General features: G+C 38.7%; 1 protein-coding gene across 3 annotated transcripts in view; it reads right to left on the bottom strand.

The window, feature by feature from the left end:
- RELN (reelin) overlaps positions 1 to 24,061 on the bottom strand; it is a 277,724-nt gene that overhangs the window by 120,719 nt on the left and 132,944 nt on the right. For all 3 annotated transcript variants that reach the window (XM_077783642.1, XM_077783643.1, XM_031507057.2), the window contains exons 8-10: positions 23,443 to 23,494; positions 6,981 to 7,077; positions 3,765 to 4,005 (exon numbers count right to left, since the gene is read on the bottom strand). In XM_077783642.1, coding sequence (XP_077639768.1) covers positions 3,765 to 4,005; positions 6,981 to 7,077; positions 23,443 to 23,494 — 390 coding nt within the window. The remainder of the gene's footprint in view (positions 1 to 3,764; positions 4,006 to 6,980; positions 7,078 to 23,442; positions 23,495 to 24,061) is intronic.

The raw sequence follows: 24,061 nt of genomic DNA, 5'->3' as shown, positions 1-24,061 counted from the left end.
TCCAGAGTCAGGTGGTTTGGTCTCAGTGTTATTTTGTGTAATCAAAGCAATACATAAAGATAAACTAAGACTACTGAGATTGTCTCCCTTCTCAAAATTAGTTTTAGAGCTTGCACAACCAATTTTGGACTAGAGCAATCAGAGTAAACAAAAGAACTTGAAAATGTTGCACCTCAAAGCTCAGCAATTTCTGGTAAAATATACAATATATATGAAGTGCCCAACAAAAGCTGAAATCAGTGTTCTGTTCCATAGGCGTAGAGCTCCAAGGAGCAATACTGACAGAAGTAAAGAATACTTCCATGCATTTCAGCAATCTCAACCACCAGAGCAATATCCCAACCATGCTCAGTTGTGAGGCCATGCTCCTGCTCAGAGCTGTCACTGAAAATACTGAAAGCCAGTCAGGAATTTATCCCGTTCAACACCCTTCCACACAGCCCAACACAGATAAACACGTTCCAGTGGATCCAATTAATCTCCTAAGGGTTGCTTGGCCTTGCTAGCAGCATCTCTGTTGCTTTTTGCTGTCTTCTTTGGAACCAAACCACACAAACTCAATGGCTTATCTCTCAGCTTGCATTCTATCTCAGCAGCCAGGTCCAGCTGCGTCTGCAACCAGCCGTGTGCTTTCAAACGAGCAGCAACTGCTCCTGAGAGCAACGGGAAATGCAAGGAAATCCCTGGGCCAAGCTTAAGCAGACTGGGAGAGGAGGAGAAACTGCTTCCCAAGCTGGACACAGGAAAGCTCCCACAGTGTTTATTTGAGAACACAGCATCCAAACCCACCAAACTGGAGTGAGTGAACACGTTGCTGCAAATTTCCCAGTAATACTCTCAGTGTCCACTCCAATGGTGTTATTTTCAAGGGATGTACCCTCAAAGATGAGCCAGGGACTCAGCAGGCAGCAAGGATGACACTACTCCTCTGGGAGGAGAGCATCTGCCTGGGTGGATGCAAACTCTGTTATTTTTGCTGTCAAGGGCAGAGAGTGGTCCAATTGCCTCATCTTACATGTTAGACTCAAGAAATATTTTTAAGACTAATTTTTCTAAAATATTACTTGAAAGATGATGGGAGGATATGAATTGAAATTTGTATGGCACAAACAGGCTTGGATATCAGAGAAAAGGTCTTGTGAGATTGGAATGAAGTTCAGCATCGTGATAGTGAGTACGAGAACTTTAAGCACATAGATGAGAGTTATAAGAGGTAGCACGAGACAGCAATGCAACTTCATAGAATCATTGAATATCCTGAGTTGGAAGGTACTCACTGAGACTATCAGAGTCCAGCTCTTGGCCTGCCCAGGACATCCCAAGGATTACACCACATGCCTGAGAATATTGTTCAAACACTTGAACTGTGTCAGGCTGGTGCTGTGACCACTACCCTGGGGAGCCTGTTCCAGTGCCCACCACCTTTTCCCCACAGCCAGCCTCCATCTCCCCTGACACAGCTTCTTGTCATTCCCTCAAACCTTATCACTGGCCACTGCAGACAGCTATGAGACCACATTTTGCTTTCCCCTTAGTAAAAGTGTAAAGAAAAAAATTAAATTGCTATACATACTTTGTGAACAAAGATCAGGACTATTTAGCAAGTTCTTGTTGTCTGGGAAGCAAAAAGGCTTGTAGAAAAAGGGAACTAGAATTATCTGTGATGGAAGATACCCCTGTAACAGTTAGGGTTTCTCAAATATTATTCTGTATGCCAATGACTTTGGCTATGATAGAGAAATCTTCTATATCCTTCCTCCATGCCATATTTAATGTCATTAGCACAATCTACAAGGATTCTTACTTTTCTACTTATACAAAATGTTATGTTCATGATGAACTGAGATTAAATGTGTTTTAAAGAAAATAATGAAAAATTTTGTAAATTTTAATGTAATATTCCAAATATGAAAAGCAAAAAAATTGTCAAAAATTTTGTTCTTGGTGTTAGAATGCTATGACAGGTTTTATGCTGATCTGATGTAAATCTTGACCCAATTTATAGTCTTACTTTTGACATAACATGAAATTCACATTGCAAAATCTGTTCAAATTATATTTGGCAAGATTGTTCCTGAAAATCAGAGGAAGACTGCAGCAAGAGCTAAAAATGAAATGAATGAAGGAGTGCTCTGGTGACAATAGAGACACACTGAAGGGTCCCATGAAGAATTAAAGGCTTGCCTCACACATAGCCTTAATCCAGCCTGCCTATACCACAGTTTTACACATAGCCTCAGCCTGGAATAAGTGGCTACACACAGTCAGAGGTCAGCTGGAAACAAGCATTTGCACATTTCACTTGTACCTAAAAAAGAAGATCAGCTTGGAGGAATGGCAGGTTGGTGAAACCTCACTCATGTCACATATAAGTCTTGTACTTGATGGGATTTCTGTCTAGAAACTCTCAGTGCTCAGTGATTGCCAGGTTTAGGTCCTTTGTCTTTCATAAATGCCTAGCTGTATATTGGCACAAACTAGCTGGGTTTAACTAAACCAGCCCCAAAATAATCTCCACAATCAATCAAAAAAAAAAATCATGAACAGCAACAAAAAAGAGAGTTATTTGTTAAAATTTAGATGTTGCTCATAGATGTTTCAGAAAGAGCAAGCAAAGTTTAGGCTTGGACAACTGAGAAAAGTAACAGTGCCTGTGGCACATTAACCCTTGCTTTTCTTGCACACCTTCACATATGTGGGCTGGATTTCAAAATCCAGAGATAAGACTGACAAAACAACAAGTGTTACACAATCACATAATGTTGATTAAATATGCAGGACCTTATTTGATTCTAAAATCTCAAGTAAAAACTTTGCCAATGTAGCTTAAATGACGTTGCTGAAGTAAAAAAAAAAAAAAAAAAGAGTTAATAAGATGGCACTATGTTAGTAGATTAGTGGGAATATATATCTTAATTTATGTCTTAAACTATTAATTTGAAGCCATTTCTATCAGGTTCTGTGGGAAAAGGATGAGGCCAAAACCAAAGTCTTACTGCCCTCAGTATTCGACATCTGTTTCCTGTGCAATTGCCAAACCATTAACAGCATCATAAATGAGCCCTGACAGCAAAACTGCTTTTGTGAATGAAAATAGGATGAAACCAGAAAGTTATCAGCTGTTTAACTTCTGTCTGCTTTGAAACATACAACAAGGATCCAACCGTTTTCCAAATATTGAACAAATCTGCATGTGAAGATACTCTGTGCACAGAGATCTTGTTGGGCTCCTTAGAGTTTTTCTCAAGATAGAATGGATCTTGTTCTAGCTGTATCTCACATATCAAAACAGGATCATACTGAAAAAGACTCTTAAAGAGCAGCCACTACCTAAATGTATGCTGCAATGTAGATGGGATAGTCACAGACAGAAAAAGTGGGAAACCTTATTTTTTGTGATGATTTGTGAAGTGAGTAGCTCTAGCTGAACAAGACCAAGTTAAAAAGCAGGTATTTAAAATTCTAACAGAAAGACTTGAATGTGTTTCAAAAATATTGCACTGTTTTGCTAAGAGGAAGCTGTTTTCCATTTTCTGTTACATGATCTTTGACATGACAGTATAAATGGCATTTGGTTTTGGTCATGACAGAAAAGTTGCATTGTTTTAGAGAATCCAATGTGACAGAGAAAGCGTAGAAACAAAGCTAAAAAGAGCCCAATGCTAGAAGCACATGGAGTTGCCTGAACACCCTTATGATCATAGTTTGGTTTCTTCTACTTACTAGAGTAATAATAATATTAAACCATGGAAAATCAGACTAACCTTAACTGTGGCCCCAGGAAAGAAAAGCCAGTTGCCAGTATCCACGGGATCCAGATTATCTTCTAACACAACTTTTCTGTGAGCAGCATTTATGATCAGGATGTTGTCCAATGCCCAACAGGCTTCATACACATCACCAGCAAGAACATAATCCTGTTTCCACTGAAAATGGATGTTCTCCCCTTTAGCATCTTCAGGAAGGTACAATATGTGGATGATTGTGCTGATGTTGGAAGGGGCACTGAAAAACAAGGATAGGGAATGAGATCAATTTTAAGCCATAGTCAGGAACACTTTCCCCTCAATTAATGCATTTACTAGGTGTTACACGGTTGTGGTGACATCCCTTGTATGCTGATAAAGCTTCTATGGAGATCAGAAAATACCTGTCCTGAGGCAGGGCCCCACTGTGCCAGGCAAGGCATGTCCAGCCCAAACAGGCAGCCTGGCTTCAAAGAGAGTGTAAGCTAAGGCAATGAACAACAAATCAGTGCTGATGTTTGGAAGCAGGAGGATAGAGCAGGACCACACCCATGCTCAGTGCTGGTCACAGATGATGACTGGGTATTGTCAGGTATTTTGCAGGTATGGCCAAAAGGAAATGTTAAGGAAGCTCATTACAAAAACAGGTCTCACAAAATTTGATTTTTGCTTCAACAAAAAAAAAAAAAAATCTGCTGACTTCTGATGTCTCAGTCTCTTATGATTTGGATGGAACAGGATGGTTGGAGAGAAAAGCTAGGAATTTTCTCTGACAAACATGTCCTTCCAGTCCCACATCCCTGCTGTCAGGATAATTCTGTGGATGGGGAGGACCAGGCTGTCTTTCTTTCCATGTTCTGCTTCAAGACCAATACAGAGGAAATAATCTATTTGTCCTCTCTCTTGCTGCTGAAAATAGAGAATGAGGGCCAGAGAGTCAGACCTGGAGCATCACTATTAGGCAAGGATTAGGCCTTGAGCTCTTCAGAGAGCTGTGAAAGGATTGAGGTTCACCCCAAAGAAGCTGGGGATGCATGGGAGGCTGAGAGGAAGTGACCTCATGTGACCAAAGGGATATTCCAGCCCATGAGACACCATGCTCAGTACATAAAGTGAGGGGAAGAAGGAAGGAGGGGGCATGTTTGGAGTGATGGTGTTTGTGCCCCAGTCGCCATCACACGTGATGGGGCCCTGCTCTCCTGGAGATGGCTGAACTCCTGCCTGCCCATGGGAAACAGTGAACTAATTCCTTGTTTTGCTTTGCTTGTCTGCACAGCTTTTTGCTTTCCCTATTGAAGTGTCTCTATTTCAACCCAAGAGTTCTCTGGCTTTTACTACTCCAGTTCTGCTGGTGGGGGAGTGAGAGAGAGTCTGTGTGGGGCTTGGCTGCTGGGTGGGACTAAACCTCAACAACCACCCAGCATGTCAATCAGCTATATTCAAACCCCAGGCTGCAACGAGTTACAAAAATGAGGTTTTCAAGATGTCAGCTAGTCAACGTTCTATTTGCCTTGTTAGTGCTACTTTAAAGGGTGAATAATTTGTCAGAGACAATCCAGAGCTTTCATGGAAAAAGGCCACCAATAGCTTCCTTTCATAGCAGAAAATAGAGGAAATTTCTTTTGAAAGCAAAGCAAAATGCTGAAATGCAACTGTATTTGTCCCATATTCACACCCAGAATGTGCCCCCACCAATCTCCCTGACGTGCTGAGCATTGTGTCTGTCACCCTCAGAGCAGCGCTGCCCTGAGCGCTGCCCTCGCTTCTCCCGGAGCCCACACGGAGACCTCTGCCCTCCCTCCCAGGAGCCCAGAGCTGACATCCTACTGACAAAACACAGCACCTCCCCTTCACAGATGCCCTCCTGTCCCATCTCTCCCCAGTTCTCCCACCGTTCCCTGGAGCTGCACGTAGTGCTGTGAAATCTGCTGAGACACATTCGAATAAACACTGCAATTCATATGGACCGCAGGAGAAACGAGCATCCTTCCATAATTCATCCTCTCCACTTCGCACGACACTGCTCTATTGACCTATTTTCTACTGCTGGCTCCAGCATCAAAGTTGAGGAAAGAGAGGTCAAGCTGCATGCACATTAACTTCAAAAAAAATTTGGTCTCAAGGGCTTGTGCTTGCCTCCTCACAACTCATAAGTTTCCTGCCTTGCAGAGCTATGAGAGCAACTGAGCTGATGTTTTGGACTAGGTGTGTAATTTTCATGAATGTGAGAAAAATAAAATGCATTGTATGGTTACTCTGAGGCAACTTCAGTGCCTGCAGTGAATTACTCTTGCTTTATATTTTTCTGGGATAAGAATTTCACCAACTGTTTTACTAAAATTTACGTGTTTTTTTTTAAATTGTAGTTCCACTTCCACAAGAAGTTGGAGGATGACATACTGAAGTACACAATCTTGCAGCTAGAGTTTTGCTTCTTCATAAGAAATTTAGGACCCTTTTGCTCTGCAATTTGCCTCAATGGACTGAAAATATGCTCAAGCAAATCACTTGTATAGCTCTGACACTGAGGTAATGCAGGAAGGCACACTGAGATGCTATGAGTATATTACTTATAAATTACAGCCTTTCCTTCCCCAGTTGCATAATTATGATTTTATGCTGTTGCACAAAATGCCTTTCCTATTATTACTTAATAAAATACACTCTCTTAGAAAAAAACATCTTTGACACTGGCTCTCTTTAAAGGTGTGGATATTGTGATGAAAATATTTAAATTTTCCATTCATAATCCTTTGCATTTTCATGTTGGTTTAAAAGCACAGCATTATTCATCATAATCTTGTTATTACAAGAGTGTCAAGAGCCAAGTGTTCATATCAAACTATAAAATGTTTTTATTGAACATTTTAATCTACCAAAGTAGAAACACAAAACATTGTAAAATATGGCCCTTGCTGGCATTAAAAATGGTGCTAAAATGTAAAAAGTCATCAAAGTTTTGTTTTTTCAGGCACCTGAACCTGCTGGTTTTTGGAGTTGCATTTTAAGTGTGAAGTGATTCTCTTCGTCACTTCCCATGTATTCAATGGATGAATTTGTGATTTACCAAACCTGGTGGCAGTTCTGCAATTAGCCAGGAATTTCACCTCTCATCTTTGAACAAGGAGAACTGAACTGAAAAGTTAACAAATAAAACAAGTTTTTAAAGAGCCAGGTTTAAACACCACCTGCTCAGCTGGAAAGCATGAAAATTATTAAAGAGCTGTAACAAACCTAATTTTCTCCAGCTGAGTCCAATCTGCAGAACTGTTCTTGCTGTAGGACACTGTGATGCTGGGATCTGAGTAACTAAAGCGACACGAGCCCGATCCTGGGAAAACAATAAAATGAGAAGTGTTACGACACAATGAAGCATAAATGATTCTCCAATAACCACAGTTGCTGACTGTGCCTTTGTCACCTTATCACTTCTCCCCATTTTAAAGGGCTTTGATTGATGATGAAATTTCCTGTGATCTGTTGCTGAAAGTAAACACAAAATAATGCATGCTTTATGAGTCAGAAATAAAGTAGAAATGATAAATCACAGCAGTGCCATGTAATCTCTGCAAATTTCCCAGGGGAAGCCAAGTAAATTACCTAACACCCCCAAATGCAGGAAAAAATCCACCATGTAATGTTTAAACAAAACCTTATTATAATTCACAGGGAAAATAGTAAAAGACTGTTTTTCATATTACTGTATAATTAAAAAAGTATATAAATAAAAATACAGTGAGAGGAAAAGATATGCAGAATTACTTGAGCCAAGAGCAAATGTGATTTAGGAATTTAAAAGAACAAAGATATTACAAAATTAGTTATCTTAAGGTTGCCTGAAGGAAATTAAATTAAGAAATCATCCAATATACTCCCTAGATCTTATAATTAATAACAAACACTTGATGCTGATTTGGGAATCTCAGAACACTTTACAAAAATGAACTAATTAAGCCTTATGGCACCCCTGCAAGGTAGGGTAATATATTTACTTTTGATTTATAAAAGGGTGCCTTCTGGGTGTTGTCACAACAGATGAGCTTAACAATTAATACATGGGGCAGTCAAAATAAGATGAAAACAAGACTGAGAAATTCATCCCAGAAAACATGATAAACAACCTGAGCTGTAATTAAACACACTAAAAATACTATTTTTCTTCAGACACCAGATAATTCATCCATCTCAGAAAATTTGATGCTCAGTGAGACAGACACATCCTAGCCTTTGCTCCAAAGATAAAATGTCATAAGCACATGAGATTGAAAGCAGCAGACCTCATGTACTTGCCATGTTTAAGAGAAGCAGCTCTCAATTAAACAGCATCTCTGATGGCATCAGGGTACTGCTGAGTGAGTACCACAGCATTGCTCACACTATGAGTACTTATTATGTGTGCCACAAGTAGTGTGTTATGTTTATGTGTGTCTCAGATACATTCAATCACAATGAAAGCTGTGTAAATACATATTTTAATATTTTTATAAATGTATATACACACTGCTGACAATAAAATACTATCATTTTCCAACCCAGGGTGATTATTTTTGTAAAAGAAATAAATGGCCTGATTAAAAAGGTGTTAACCACTTGTACAAGAGAACAACTTACACATTTTAATGGGAACATATGTCATTAAGCACAAAGCTTGCAGCCCCAACTCCCCTGAGGCAGTTCACATTCACGGCTCTCAGCCCTACAGAGCTGCTTTTCTACTCTGAGACACACATCACATACCTCTACAGTGGGAAAACCAGTCCAAAACATGGGATGAAGTCCCATGTCTAAAATTTTCTCTGATGCATCAACTAGATTCCTGGAAATGATCCACAAAGTTATTTTCCTGTATCTTTCACTAATGTTAAATTGCAAATAGAGTAACAGATACTTCCGAGCCACTACAGCTGCATGTGGTGTGTTCAGCTGGTCTGACACGTATTCTTGCTGTAAAGAGGCACAGAATAATTAATATTGCAAAGGCAGCAGGACTTTGAATTACCAGCCATGTATCCAAAATGACTACAAAGCAACTGTCTGGTTATATTTTACTGACAAGGCATTTTATTTCTATCATATTAAAACAAAATGATGTCAGGAAAAGCCTTTGCGTTTCATATTTGCCCATCTGCTGAGATGGTCTACTTTACTGAGCGACATCTGCTGTCACTTCCTACTTCTGGGGAATTTAGGAGTTCCAACCCTTAATCACATTTGTTCATTTTATTTTAGAGGAATTCAGTTCAAAAATCAGGGAACGACAGCCAGTTTGATGTCTTTGGCCAGTCAGAGGCTGTGAGGTAAAACAGCAACATACTGAATTTTATGTCAGCCAAAATTAAAATAACATAAACAGTAAAAATAACCATCAATATACACTTTATAACATGTGTCATTCCAGTTAGTGTTACAATCAACTTTTGGTACAGTGCTCTTAAACAAAGCAAAGTCAAAATATGCTGCTTTAAAAGAGGAAAAGGCCAGGTTTGCTGCACGACCAACATGAAAATCATTGTCTGTTAGATCTGAACACCCTCAACTATGCAATGAAGACCAAAGCTGTTGCTTAAAAGAAATGGGGCCACTCAGAAAAGGTTTTGCAAGGTAGGTGTGGTATTTCACTTTTGGTACTGGAAAAAGAGCAGTGGAGACAATAAAAAAAGGAGAGACAAATGCTGGGTTTTGTTATTATTTTAATGATCAGGGTGGATTGTATTAAGATTAAGGATAGTTCGGGAAAGTCCTCAAGTAGCAATTACTGGCTGTGATGACAAATGTGTTTTTATCAGTGTTTAAACCCTCTTTTTGTGTGTTCTTGACTCAAAATAATAAGATATTAAGATTATTATTCATGTACCTATCTAATTCTGCAAAACTCAAACTGACAAAAAAAATTATAAAGTATTGATCTCGTACTTGAATATTTTACAAAACTAATACACATTCTAGTTTACATTAAAAATTTTTCCCCAAGAAAAGGGAGGATGGTGAACATGCAATTGCACTACAGGACAGGGTTTACTGAGATGGTCTTGCAAGTCACTGCCTTTCAATATAATTTTCAATTACTTTCAATATTACTATTACTTAGTACTATGGCTGTTAGTCCCTATCTCTGTTATTTCAGTAATCCTAAACTAAGATTATTTAAAATAGAAATTTGTTTTTTGGATGTTTGCCTCTACCTCGACCAGCAAAGCTATATTCTGACTTTCTGAACAAAAATATGATCAGAACTCAAGTAATAACATCACAGGAATTGGGGCCAATTCATCTCAGGAGGGAGGTGTCCTTCCCACAGTTCCCAGAGTGGTAATAAACAATTTTTCAGCTCTGAGCAGAGAAGCAGGAGCAAAATATCATGCCATAAATATTCACATCTTCCTGTCCTCTGAAGGAAAAGTTGTACATTAAACCTTTTGAATGAGATTAGATTCGGTTTACTTTAAATCAGGAAAGCCCAGGATTTGAATTAGCCCTGGAAATGGGTAGCAAAACCTGCACGATGATTACTGTAAATGAGTTGGTGTTAGGAAACTACTGCATTAGAGAAAAAAAAGTTGTTTATTCCTTAAGATGAGTATGTCATAGCAAGATTGATGCCTTGGTGAGGTTATTGATAGATAAATCTGGCTAAGAGTTAGGATTATACTTTCAATATTAAGGGTTTATATATGAAATTACCTACTGGGAGGTAACCATCCTCTGATAAAGAATAGCCAAATTTTTTCTTTATATATATATACAAGGCAAGATTGTCCTTGTGTTTCAGGAACAAAATTTTTTACTCCTGATAGACTTTAATCTGATGTTCACAGACTTCTAAAACTGTTGGAGAAAAGCTAGAGTAGAGACAACCTTCAATGGTTTAATTTTAAATTATACATTTGAAGCTCAGACAACAATTTTGTCCGTTATCAAAAATTATGAGGAGCTTCTGTTATAAAACCCAGACATTTCCATATACTGAATATTCTGAAACACTGATTTATTTGGCTGGTGCTTTACATGTTTGGATTTTTTCCTAAGACAAATTTCAATAAACAAAATTTTCTTAAAGTTGAGTCCAGGCACTGATGATAATAGAAGAGGGTTTTGACTGGCAGAGTATGGTTCTGATAAACATGTCCTGACAACTGCTTTGTTAATTCTGCTTAGCTAAACAGGAAAAAATAGAGAAGTGAAACAAAAATATGTTTTTAATTGTTTTGCTTCTTGTTTTACAGGACAGGTAACCTGTAGCCAGGACCTGACAAGCACTGACCACTCTCAGCATATCCAACTGAAACAGTCATGGGTTTTTTGTATTTTTTAATTTTAGGTCCTCTTTAGCTGATTTTGGCCAGCTGAAGTACTGGTGAATATTTTAGCTACCTTATTTTTTAAATGTCATGTAGGCAGCAGTACTAAGAGTGTAGTAATTCAGGAGAGATGTTATTGAAGGCACCACAAATCAGCTGTTTGTATCCAGATATTCAGTTATTTGTATTCAGGCTGACAGTGGCAGGCAAAATTAATTTTCACTATGCCTTTGCCTCCAACTGTGTCAGATTTACCAAGTCATACAGCTGTTGGTCTCCAAGATTTCTTAACAACATTGATCAGAGCTGGTGTTTTGCTGAGATAAAACTGGGTGCCATCTGCAAGGGAAGCAATATTTTGCTCCTTATAGAGTGTGATATCCTCTGCCTCTTGACAACTCCTTGATAGCTCCTGTGAGTGCTTCTGTGGATAAGCAGATGAGATATCTAATGCTGGCTCTAAGGAGAATCAGTCTAATGGGGCCTGCACAAGAAAGATGTACACAAAAATTTTGTAGAAGGGTTCATATTGTGTCCTGAATGCAGTCTGAAAAACAAAAGGGCACTGGGAAGAGCCCCTTATATCTAATGTTACTAGATTACATTTATTAATTTTGTTAACAGGATTAATAATTATTAGTGTTTGCTAAGGATTATAATTTTGTGGTATCACTTGAATTAAGCCAAACTGGGTAATATAAATGACTAGTGGTCAAGTCTGGCTGGCTTGCTAATAGTTTTTTTCCAAAGCAATGAACCATACAGTCTGGTATAATGAAGGGTTCATGGGTTCTGATATTTTTTAGGTGTACATTTATAATGGCTTTTGATAAAGAAGAAGATGGTTTTAACCATTTTAAAATACAGAATACTTAGTGCTGGATATACAAGATGCATTGATACAAAAATATGCAATGCACTGTGCATTCCATTCTGTTTCTGAAAATTTTCTCAAGAGGTCACAAGAGCATTTTTATTTTTCTTTGAAGTCACAACTTTGAATTTAGTTACAAGCATGATTTTTAACGATGACATTTTAGATCTTTAGACTTTTGAAACAGCTTTTTCTTATTTGTAGAGTGAATTCAGAGTACAAAGAGGTATTTAAGTGTAAGAAATATTCAAATTAAAAACTATAAGAACTGCATTGTATTTTGTAGTCATAGTTTATCTGTTCATGGAAACAAATATTTTTATTGCTGGCTGCTTTTCTTTCCCTTGTGGGAAAATGATTTTGGCTGTCTGTACTCTTGTATGTGTTCTGATAAAAAATCTGCAACAAATATCTGGCACTAGGGAAAAAAATGCCAACGGTGTTTGCCTTTCGTAAAAATCAGATCTACTTTAGCATTAGTGAGAATTACGAATTTAGTAATACAAAGTCTCAGCTATTTATTTTCTGCAGGTTTCTGAGAACAGCTAATTTTTGTTCCACTGGAAGATTTAGGCTGTTGCTCCATTTCAGAAATGCTTGGTAATTATTTACGTCTAAATAAAATTAAAGGGTTGATGAGCAGGCTAAAAGCCACCAGTAAAAGATGAGGGGAAGAGTAATTAGTAAATACACTTGATAAAATCAATCATAAGAACTTCCTAAATGAAGTCCTAAGAGTTAATCTGAGGCTAGATTAACCCTAGAAGGATGGGGCTCTGAGCAGGCTGTCCTTGCCCCAGGTGTGATCCTGGTTGGAGCATGGAGCAGGTGATCACCCATGGGTCCCTTCCCATCCACCTCCTGCCAGGATTCCCAATAACAGCAAATGTACTCTTAATGAATTAATGCAGCTAATTTCCTTTAGATGAGAAGTCTGAGGAAATACTTATCTGGTACAACTTCCTCTTAGTCTATTTATATTCAGAGATCTGATGTTCTTCCTGCACTCACACAAATTTGTTCTCTTCTAATGAACAAGCTCACATCACAATTCATATTACTTTTTGTGCTGAGAACATTAGGAGAGAAAAAATAAGCCAAGCAGAAAACTCTGTTTTCCTCATGCCAGTGTCCAAATTATTCTGATGTAAAGCTATTTATAGTGTCTCTTTCTGAGATACAGCCAGCAGGTATGTGCTTGGGTAATAAGTCTGTTGACAATGAAATAATTACATGATGCTAAATTTAACCATGCTTTTACGTGCACCAGCATCATACAACAAAACACCTTGCTGAAGGCTAAGTGGTCAAACTTGCTTAGACCTGGCTGAAATGGACACCCAGGAACTGTAGCTACATTAATCTATTAATCTAAGCATCATTAATGCTTCCAAATTCTTGCATTTGCTCTTGGATGTCTGACAAAATAGTAACCCCTGTGTCCAGGAAGCATTTTCTACTGGGGTACCCATTTTCTACTGGGGTAATGGCAGTAATGTCATTAACTGTTTAATGACATTAGTGCCATTAAACAGTTAATGTCAGATTATGTGGAGGTCCCCTAACTGAGAGGGTGAACTCTTAATGAAGCTGGGTAAAATGTAAATTATACCATATGAAAGTAGCTCACTGGTACACTAACACATATCAATAAATAGAAAGAGATGCTTTGTGTAACTGTGTTTAACAGGCAGCTGTGAAGGCCTATAATCAACAAAATGAACAACATAAATGAGCTGACAAAGATATTAAAAACCTGCAGGAAAATACATGAAGCTTTATTTAGATCCCTATAGCCAGTCCAGTCTAGAAGCAGTAGAAAACACATACTGGTCCCAAGAACTGCTGTGTAAAAGGAACTGTCTTGAATATACAGATATGAAAAGGCTTTCCTTGGCTGCTTTAGAGAAATTCTCTGGCACCAAAAAAATCTGGGAAATAATTTTTTCCAATTCTATGCTGAGAAACCCAGTAAAACTGATTGCCTGCCTTTAAATGTATATGAAGATAGATAATAATTAGCTTGGTAAGAATTGGTTTTTGCAGTTCCTGATGGGCTTTTCTATTTTTATCTGCTTTTACTTTTCAGTCTGTTACCCACAGGAGAAACAGCCGGGACTGCTTTGCTGAGCTGGGGGCTTCTCAGTCACCCCCCTCCCCCCCACCCCGCCCCCGAACTACAGATGCTTTGTTGTTTAATTAAAAAATGGACCTTTTTAATCATACAAAAGTGTTATCTGTGTACAATGATATGAGCAGGATTAAGATGAATCTGTCTGTAATCCAGCATTTATTATTTGCAGTGATCAATTCCATAATGGCCCACATTTGACTGCAATGTGGTGGCACAGCCACTTGCCCTGGATCTGAATCCTGAGGCTCTTTATCTCTTCTGCTTTTCTCCATGTAGTAAATCTTTAACGCTCACATTTTAATTCCCAACAGTGGCTGAGAAACCCTGGTACAGAAGTAATAAAGACAATATTTCATTGTAACCTTGGGCTAGCCAAAACAACACAAATCATTTTGCCCCAAGGCCATTAAAACGTCTTTCAAATACAGCATCAACTTTAAACCCTGGTTTCAATCTAGGTATTACCTAGGCAGCCCCTCTTGTAAAACTCAGCAGAATAAATAAACACCACCTAACATTTCACATGCTTTGTGAAGAGTACTTGATATTACTTACCTATCTTATTCTTTCATATTAGATGTAATGCATAATCTATGCATCAATACAAAGAGCTTTTCCACCAGAAAAGGGAAATTATTAGGTTTCATGTCAGACAATAGCAAATGGCAATTTGGGTAGCCAAGCCAAAAAAAAAAAAAAAACAAACACAAACAAACAAACAAACAAACAAAAACAAAAAAGAAAGAACCACATTGTTTTTTATTGGGAGGGAATGGGAAATGAAGCAAGCAGAAGAAATGCAGAATGGGGTGAATGACAGCAATTTTGGTATTATGTTATATTAAATTCTCAACCTTTTCCCAAATGTATAGGAAATAAACTAGGAAAAAACAACCTGAGGGTTCAAATGTTTTTAATGCTATGCTCTTGTTGCTTAGAACGGACAGAATCTAACTCTACTAACAATGAATCTGTGGCCACCAGAACTGTCCCTCCTTGCTGGTACAACTATGAGCAAAACTGTGTGGATGTGCCATGCCATGCCTGCACAGGAAAACTGGAAGGCACTGGAGAAAGAAATTTGTGTGACTGAGGGAAATCATTCATGCAGGTGACTAAAGCAAAGGAGGTGGCTCAACATGCCCCAAACATTTGGCACCACAGCTTCCTCTATGAGGTTTTTTGGTGTTCAGCTAACAAGATTGTGATGAATTTACACAATCAAGTGCTCCTCCATGCTAAATTCAGAAGGGATTTATTTTTCACTTTGGTATTTCTCTAGAGATGTGTGAGTGAATTTTCCTAACAAACCTGAAGGAAATCACTATCCAATTATGCTGAGGCTGTCCCACAAAATGCTATTACAGCATTTTTCAGTCATCCAATAGCTTCTGCTAATTATAAAACTGACTAAACAAAATGGGAAATTAAGAGAAAATGATCAGCAGTGGTTCCTTTAAGCCAAAGCTAAGACCTACATAGCAAAACATGTTTGGAAATGTTCTATCGAGTGGTATGAATTCAAGCAGAGGACAAACAGCATAAAAACACTGCTGTCAATATAACAGCTGCCACCAGATCTAAATTAAAATATGATAAGAACATAAATGATAAATGTCTCCAGACAGTTACATGGGGCCAAATGTAGTCATCATTGTTCTTATGGCTGAGCCAAAGTAAAATTAGGGTATTTCTGATGGGAAGCAGAAGGGATCATCATCCCATGTACATCTCTGCAGAGTGCTCCAGATGCTGCTCTAGGGGACAGCCCTAGCAGTGAGAGACTGCTGTTTGCTCCACAGGTATACATGGAGCTCAGTGAATCAGCTGCACTATTTATTTTTGTAAAATTATTTTTTATTCATCGCGATCTTCTATTTGCTGAGGTATAGAGAAGTAAATGACAGTTCTGAAGCACAGAATCCTATCAGGTAAGGACTAATCCAAAGGGCACATTCAACAATTCTAATGATGATGCTGATGATATAATAATAAGAGTAATAATAATAATCTGTAGATTGAGCACACATCAAGGTAAAATAGTATTTCCATTATCTACATGATAAAATAAATTTTATCATTTAATTCTGCATGACTACACTGGTAACAAAGGCAAATTGCCACTAAAAATGATAAGTGGAATAAATAAGCCTGAAAAAAATTGCCTTTTACTTTGCAAAGGTGATGAACACTATCCATGCTTTGTCTTCAACAACCATCACCAAGACCATTAGGCCATGGATTTTTCTGAGTAAAACAGCTTTCATATAGATCCTAGTGACCTTGGCAGTTCAGGGAGAGAAATAAAGTCTGTAGCTAATGATTCACTAACCTGATGTCTTAGGATGAAGCAGGACATGACATGAAAATCCTTTTGGAATCATTATGTCAAAGATCTGCTTCCAGATCAGTGACCCTTACTCATAAACTAATTAAAAGCAATCAATAGCAGATTTTAAATAGTTTTCTGAATTATAGTCACAGAGGACTGTGAAATCAGCATTATTAAAAACAGACTGTAAATAAACTATGCCACACAGAAATCCTTTGGATGTGCATTGCACATGCACCTCACCACTTATAAAACACAACAGCATAATACTCTGCAGTTAAGTACAACTGATGGTCTGATGGATTTTAAAAGCTCAGGAAATTTGAAGTGAAGACAGGGGTGATTACTCAACTGGAAAATAAAGTTGCAAGAGTAGAAAGTGTGTTGAACAAGATCAGAGAAATTATTATTTCTGTTACTGGTTTAAGTGATTATACTGTAAGATTGTCAACGAATTATTTATGTTTGTAAAAGCAGAGAGTTTGGCATTTTAATTCCTTTGGAGAAAAATAGAAAAAAGGGTACTATAGAATTAAGATCATCCCTAGCAACATCTCTGCACCCTGAATTACCAAAAAGTCCTGACTGGCTGAATAGCAATAGTAATTTTTCTAAATAATATTTTAACGATATTAAAACCAATAGATACACACATTTACTCTTACTATAGGTTCCATTAGAGAGATACTAAGGGACATTGATAAACTGCTGGCAGGTATTGTTAGTGACTGTAATAAATTAATTTAATACATGTGGAACTCTCTATGGAATACTTGTCAAATACTTAATCAACAATTAACTTGGTCAAGTAATTTAGAACAATGGAAGGTGCAATAGCAATAGATGGCAGAAAAGTGACTGGGTGATATTACAGAAGCTTACAACAAGCTGTAACTCTTGGTCAGCCCTGAAATAGTTGGGTGGCTGATCACTGTAGGTCCCTTCCAACTGAAATGGTCCTATCCTATCCTATCCTATCCTATCCTATCCTATCCTATCCTATCCTATCCTATCCTATCCTATCCTATCCTATCCTATCCTATCCTATCCTATCCTATCCTATCCTATCCTAATCCTATCCTATCCTATCCTATCCTATCCTATCCTATCCTATCCTATCCTATCCTATCCTATCCTATCCTATCCTATCCTAATCCTATCCTATCCTATCCTATCCTATCCTATCCTATCCTATCCTATCCTATCCTATCCTATCCTATCCTATCCTATCCTATCCTATCCATCCTGTCTTGTCTTGTCCTGTCCTGTCCTGTCCTGTCTCAGAAGCAGTGGGATAATAGGTCCAGTCTTAATCTATGTCGTGGCGTTTGACACGGAAAAAGAATTTTCTCGGAAGGAAGAGGTCAATTTGGATGTTGACCAATTGAAGGTGGACACGCCTCTGAGAACACAGAGGTGTTAAAAGCAGAATTCCCAGGGGAACTCGCTCTCTTTGGTTCCGGTCAGCGCAGTGCAGCCTCTCCCCTGCCCGGCCGGGCTGGGTGGGGAGGGGAAGGCCCATGGCCTGACTGAGGTGGACCCAAGGGTGAGGGAGTGGAACCGGGCCGGCCCCTGCAGATGGAAGGGTGGAGAAATCTGGGATGTCTCCGTTCCACCCCCCACCAGGGTTTTCTCTCCTGAGAGGGAGAGAGAAAGAGACAGCAGCAGTCTTGTTGGCAGTTCACCGTGGGGAAGGAGAAGAGCGGAGGGGCCGCAAGGTGCCCAGTGCGTGGGAGTTGCTGGATGTCCGGGCATCGAGCCATCCCCTGGGAGTCGGGACTTTTAACCCTTCCTTGAGAAATGAAAGCTTTGAGAATTTTTTTCCCCTCCTTGGTTTGAAAGAGAGGAAGAGAGACACCTTGGACCCTGGGATGTTAGAAGGAGAAATTCTAGATGGGAGGGGGACAAGGAGTGGCTTTTGGCTGGACTTTTCTGTGTTGGCCACAAAACTGAACCAATTTTTTTCTCCTTCGAGAGAGACTGTATTTTAGGAGGATGCCAGTGAGCCAAGAGACCTGCTCCAGCTGGGAAAAGACAGAAGTGGAGCGAACAAAGAAAGTTAGGGGGTTTGTGGTGGTGCTCCCTGTCCTCAAAGAAGGAGAAAAGATCTCTGTTCTTGGACCCTCAGCCCCAGGGGAAAATGTGGGGGGACTGTGGTCCTGAAAAATGAAAAACTGAACTGTTGTTTTTTCCCCTCTTGGCAGGACATCCTTGAAAGGGAAAATCCTAAAAGCAGTCTGTCCATCCATGCATTGGTGGTGAGAGCACTGTGCATGGAAAGGAGAGGGTCACTATGGCAAACTTTTTTTCTCTGGGTGGTGCCATGTGTGACATAGAAACATGGGATGTGGAGCTGTTTCTTGGGGGATCTGTGGCACAGGAGAGACTCTGTTCCCTCGATGGACTGAGTATCGATTGTCTGGAGTGTGGAAACCTGATTGGGGTCCAGGTTGTGTCTCACTGTGGTTTGTTGGAGTTGGGTGGTGGGAGGAGGAATGCTTTGCAAGGTTTTCATTTTGATCTTTGTGTGTTTTTTTCTTTTTCCTTCCTTTCTTTCTTTTATAGTAGTAGCTTAATAAAGTTTTTTTTATCCCCTGTTATTAAGTTTGGCCTGCTTTGCTCTGTTCTCGATTGCATTTCACAGCATTTGGTTGATAGGTTACATTTTCATGGGGGCACTGGTATTGTGCCAGTGTCAAACCATGACAATCTACAGGTAAGGTCCAAATGCTTGTGGTTCCACAACATAAGGGACCCATCTTTTGGATAATGTCTACTGGGATTTTCCTGAGAGGACAAACAGAGTCCATCTGGCAAAATCAAAAAGCACTCTCAAAGATTAAAGCCTGATACTAAAACCTCACCAAAAACTGTTTTTACTGAAGGATGATGTGCTAGATTTGAATCATGTCAAGTCTTTTTTTAGCAACAGCTAAGGCATTAAGCATATGATCCATGCAGCAAAGATACCTAAAGAATTTCCAGTGCCAAGGCCTGGCAGCCTTCAGGCACTGAAGATCACCTGTGCTCATGCATCTCCAAAACATTTGTGCTAACAACAAATAATGCTCTTAGACAGCAACCCCTTCCTTACCAGCTCTGTGGTATTCTCAGGGTGCCCCAAAAGTAAAGGGACAGGCTTTATTATTTTATTTCTTGTAGGAAAAGTATTTTGCATCATATTGAGATTCTTTTAAGAGGTTTCATTCATCAAGATAAGCATATACAGCAATATTACACATATGAAGTGACCATAATTCAGGTCACTCATCATCACTTAGGGAAAGATGGTTTATGATTACAAACAGCTTTTAAATACTGCGGGTCACATATTGGCCATACAAAGGTAGTTTTGAAGGGGACTCATCTATCACCTTGATAGATTAAGGAACCCAACTTTTAAAAAAGCTTGTTTTAATAATATTTTGGAAGGGAAAGGCCAAGTCCAAGCTTTATCTCCAAATAAAGCACAAAGATTTTGAACCTCTGTTTCTTTGTTTGCAAGACTAATGGCTTGATCCTCAAGAAGCAGAGCTGAACTGCCAAATGTTTGTTATATATGATAGTGTACTCCTTCTCAGAAGATAAAAAGCCCTTCCCCCATAAACAAATTTTGGTTTAAGGTAAAATAGTAGGGAGGTTAGATTTTTTTAGAAAATTAGTGGGGAGAATTGCTAGTTGCTAATCCTGTAGTGACAGAGGATCTTTGTGACAATGGCATAAAAGTTGAAGGGAAAGCAATTTTAAAGTAGGACTGTGGTTTACAAACATTATGTATTTATCCAGTATTGAATACTGACAAAGTCATCCTGTTTTCAGAGGAATATGAGGGAATTTTCATAACAAAGCTGAAAAGTGGGAGGTTTTCATATCAAGTTATTCTCATGTTCAAATACTGATAAACAGCCAGAAATTATCACATCATACTAAGACATAAGGAAAGAGTCATGGAACAAAGTTTTTCAAGGCATTATTTTTGATTAAGAATTTTCACATTGTTTCACAAATGGCTCCAAGGAGCACCTGCCCTGGAGGCCAGGCTGAGTGTTGATGCTCCTCAGAGCATCTTCAGCTGCAGCAGAGGCCCTGTGAGGAGGGAGGGATGGGAAGCATCTGCCAGTGCTGAACTGCCCACGCAGAGCCTGCAGAGCCCACACACAGCACTGCCTCCCGAGCACCTGCTGAGGAGAACACACAAGGAACAAGCTTAACCACAACAACCTGCACACCTCACACCTTGCCATTGCTCCCTCAAAGCCTTTCCTCTTCTCCCCATGGGATTTTATGTCTCTTTCTTCCTGTATTTAGCTCAGTTGCTAATCTTTGAGTCACCTTCCTCCACAGCGGCCCATGTGAATGACAGAACACGTTCAACCCTGGGGAAGCCCAGGGATGCAGCTGAGGAGAAAAGGCTCAGATTTGGAGATAGAGAATATTTCAGCTAATGAATCAGACTAATGTTGTGTGGCAGCTGAGTCCAGAGGCTTTTGTGCAATATACTGCAATTCCCAAGCTGTTGAATCAGATGCTCTGGCCTGAGAGAGCCCAAAGGCATTGCTTTAAATATCTCAATTAACAATCCCACTGAACATTAAGGAAACTGCTAGATGTGTCAGTGTTGGGTCTTGGAGATGGATGATTAAGACAGTTGCAGTAATCAAAATTTTCTGCACACTTGGGCATAGAGTGCATGAGTGTAAATATCACCCCAGCCCTGGACCAGCTCTAAGTGGATGTTGCATGACAGACAAGTTCCTCTCATTCAGAAAGGATACTGTACATTAATGTTGTCCTGTGTGCTGAAAATGCCTTAATAATTACCTTTTCATCCTAATTAAGCCTTCTTCTTAAGTGCACCCTTCCAACTGCCTTGGCCTTTAAAGAGGAAAACTACCAAATATATGATACATGAAGGAAACTACACATAATACCAACTAATGTAAAATTCACTAGTTTGTTACCCTCCCCAGCCACAGAGTTAAAAAGGGTGAAACCAGAATTTAGCTTCAGAATTTTTAGCTTCATTTCCTAGTTCTGTACTGCCTATATATCTGTAAATACAAAATTCCATCCGATAATTAGTGGCAAGAGAAATTAAAATGTGCACTCTTTAATAAGGCCAAAGCTATGTCACAAATTCAACATAAAAACACCCCCAAAAGATCACAGCTTAAGCTATTCCATGTCTGATAGAAAGTGGTAAACATTCTTTAAAATAAAAAGCAATTCCCTTGGATCAATCCCTAAATAGGGTTATGATTAAATCAGACACTTGGGAATAAGCTGGAAACTGGATTCTAAAGCCAAGTATTGCTGAGCTCAGCAGCAGTCCCCTGGCTCATGCTGGCTTCTATCAGTTACAAAACCAATCTGCATTGTATTTCAAACTCATCACAGGCACATGGGGAAACATGATACATTTTCAACTGGAGGCTGAAATGTGGTTCTCTTGGATGTGCATTCACCCCTCTCTGCTCCATCGTACTGAAGATTTTGCTGGTTCCTATTGGTATGGCTTCAGGCAGTTTTAAGATATATTAATGAAAATCCTGTCCTACAGAGTATTTCCTGATCAGCCTTCTCTTATCTTTTTTTTATTTGACCCTTCCCATCTGATAGGCTCAAATGCTCCTAGTGAAATATCAAGTCTCATTTTGAAACTTCTGTGAGCCTGCATTGTTCTGCAGTTCACCTGCAGCAGACACCAGGCACTGGGCTGTGACAGCAAACAACACCTACCAGCCCATTCACCTTACCCTGCTGTTAACCACCCTGGGCCACTGCAACAATAATCCAAAGAAGATTTTTGCAAATTTTCATGAAAAGTGAAATTCCTCCATCATCACAAACTTGCAGCTTTATAGAAGTCACTTCTCTTTGTGCTTCTGTCAGTGAGCAGCACATCCCAGTAGATCAAGTGAGCTGCTACCTTTCCACTGTCTGAATGAAACTGCAGGGCAACAACAGGCTGGTTTTCACCTGAGGTACCCCATATTTATGCACGGATTCAGTTGAGGATTGAAGACATTATTTTCTGGCTTTTTAAAAACAGTAACTCAAAAAAAAAGGATAGATACCAGTCCTTAGATGTATTAACATTGCAGTCAGTAGCAGATACTGATGACTTCCAATACCCAAATGAACAACTTCAGGTAAAAAACAAATTTAAATGATGTATTTCTGAGCTTTCAAGGATTTTGATTTCCAATCCATTAAAAAACCCAAGCTGTTTTTCAAGCTATGTGTTTGCTCTTCTTTTCAACTTTCCAGAGTTTAATCACACATCTCTTGAGATATTTCTGGATAATTACTTTTTTAAAAATAGGAATATGATTTGTAAACACATATCCAGGGGTCCACAGAGGAAGCAGGCTACATTTCCTGCTTGCTTTTCTACTGAACTATTTGTATCAATAGAATATTTTTTTCCTTCATATTTTGAACACTGAGAAATGAGTTAACAAATTAGGTATGTTTCAAAATAGCCCCAACCACAGCCTCTACCATAATTTATATCCACAAATGCACAGTGAAATGTGAAATAACTCACAGTATTCTAAGTAATACAGCATACAACCATGCTGTTGATAATATGGACTTAATAGCATTTAGTATTCATTTGCTCTATTCTCTTAGTACAAATGTACAATGTGTTAAAAATAGCACTACCTTGGTGTAACTTGGAATATATTGGGGGGGGGGGGGGGGTTTAAATGACAAAAGCCTTCTTTATTTTTTTAGAAACATTAATCACACTTCAGCAAAAGAGCAAGAAATTATAATGTTAAACATCAGGCTATAAAATAGGAGAAAAAACAACTCAAACATGGCTCATCACAGTATCCACTGGAGCTTTTAATTTCCAAAATTTAAAACAGTAGCTCCATGTCAGGAGATGAATAAATACACTGCAGTTAAAAAAAAAAAAAAAAAAAAATTAATCCCTCATGTTGAGTATAACATCAACCAGAAAGGTAACCCTGAACTTCAGGGTCATTTTTCTTTACAAAAAAAATTTTTTTTGCACTTTCTTGGGTGAAAGGGTAATCTAAACTTACCAAGGGAAAATTGAAGGATGGATGCAGTAGTTGTGTTAAGGCCAGTGGTGATCTATAGGAAGAGAAGCAAATATTTTTGTTAGATCAGCAAAACAATACATTCATCACTTGTTTTTCTTTGAAAGCATGGAAAATCTCTAGACACCTACATCTCCAGTGCATAGGACTGTTAATCACAGTCAGGTTGAGTGATCATGTACATTTTTGTTATGTCATTTTGGTTATTGAAAGCTCATCATATGTCAAAGCCAGGATTCTTTTCCATCATACTCATTTCTACAACAACAACAAAAAATTTCATTTATTTTCAACAGGATCACTTGACCACTCTTTATATTGAAAAAATGAACTCTATGTTTTATAGTCAGATTAGTGTAAATATATATGTATGGAACAGTTCTCACTTTTCCCAGCACAGAATAAGGACTAAAAAATATCATAAATAGATAATAAAAATAAAATGTATTAACCCTAAAATATTGAATTATTAAGAGGAAACAATGGAACTTAAACCTTACACACCAAAGGAAACAAAAATCCCTGGTAATACTGTACAGTGCAATGTTGTAGCAGAATCTACCCACTGCTGACATCCAGAGAGATGGAGAAAAAGAAAAAC

Source organism: Lonchura striata, chromosome 5 (assembly GCF_046129695.1).
Source record: "Lonchura striata isolate bLonStr1 chromosome 5, bLonStr1.mat, whole genome shotgun sequence".
In the NCBI taxonomy this organism is placed as follows: Eukaryota; Metazoa; Chordata; class Aves; order Passeriformes; family Estrildidae; genus Lonchura; species Lonchura striata.
Note: the sequence above shows the minus strand (reverse complement) of the source record. Positions and strands in the feature narration are given on the sequence as shown.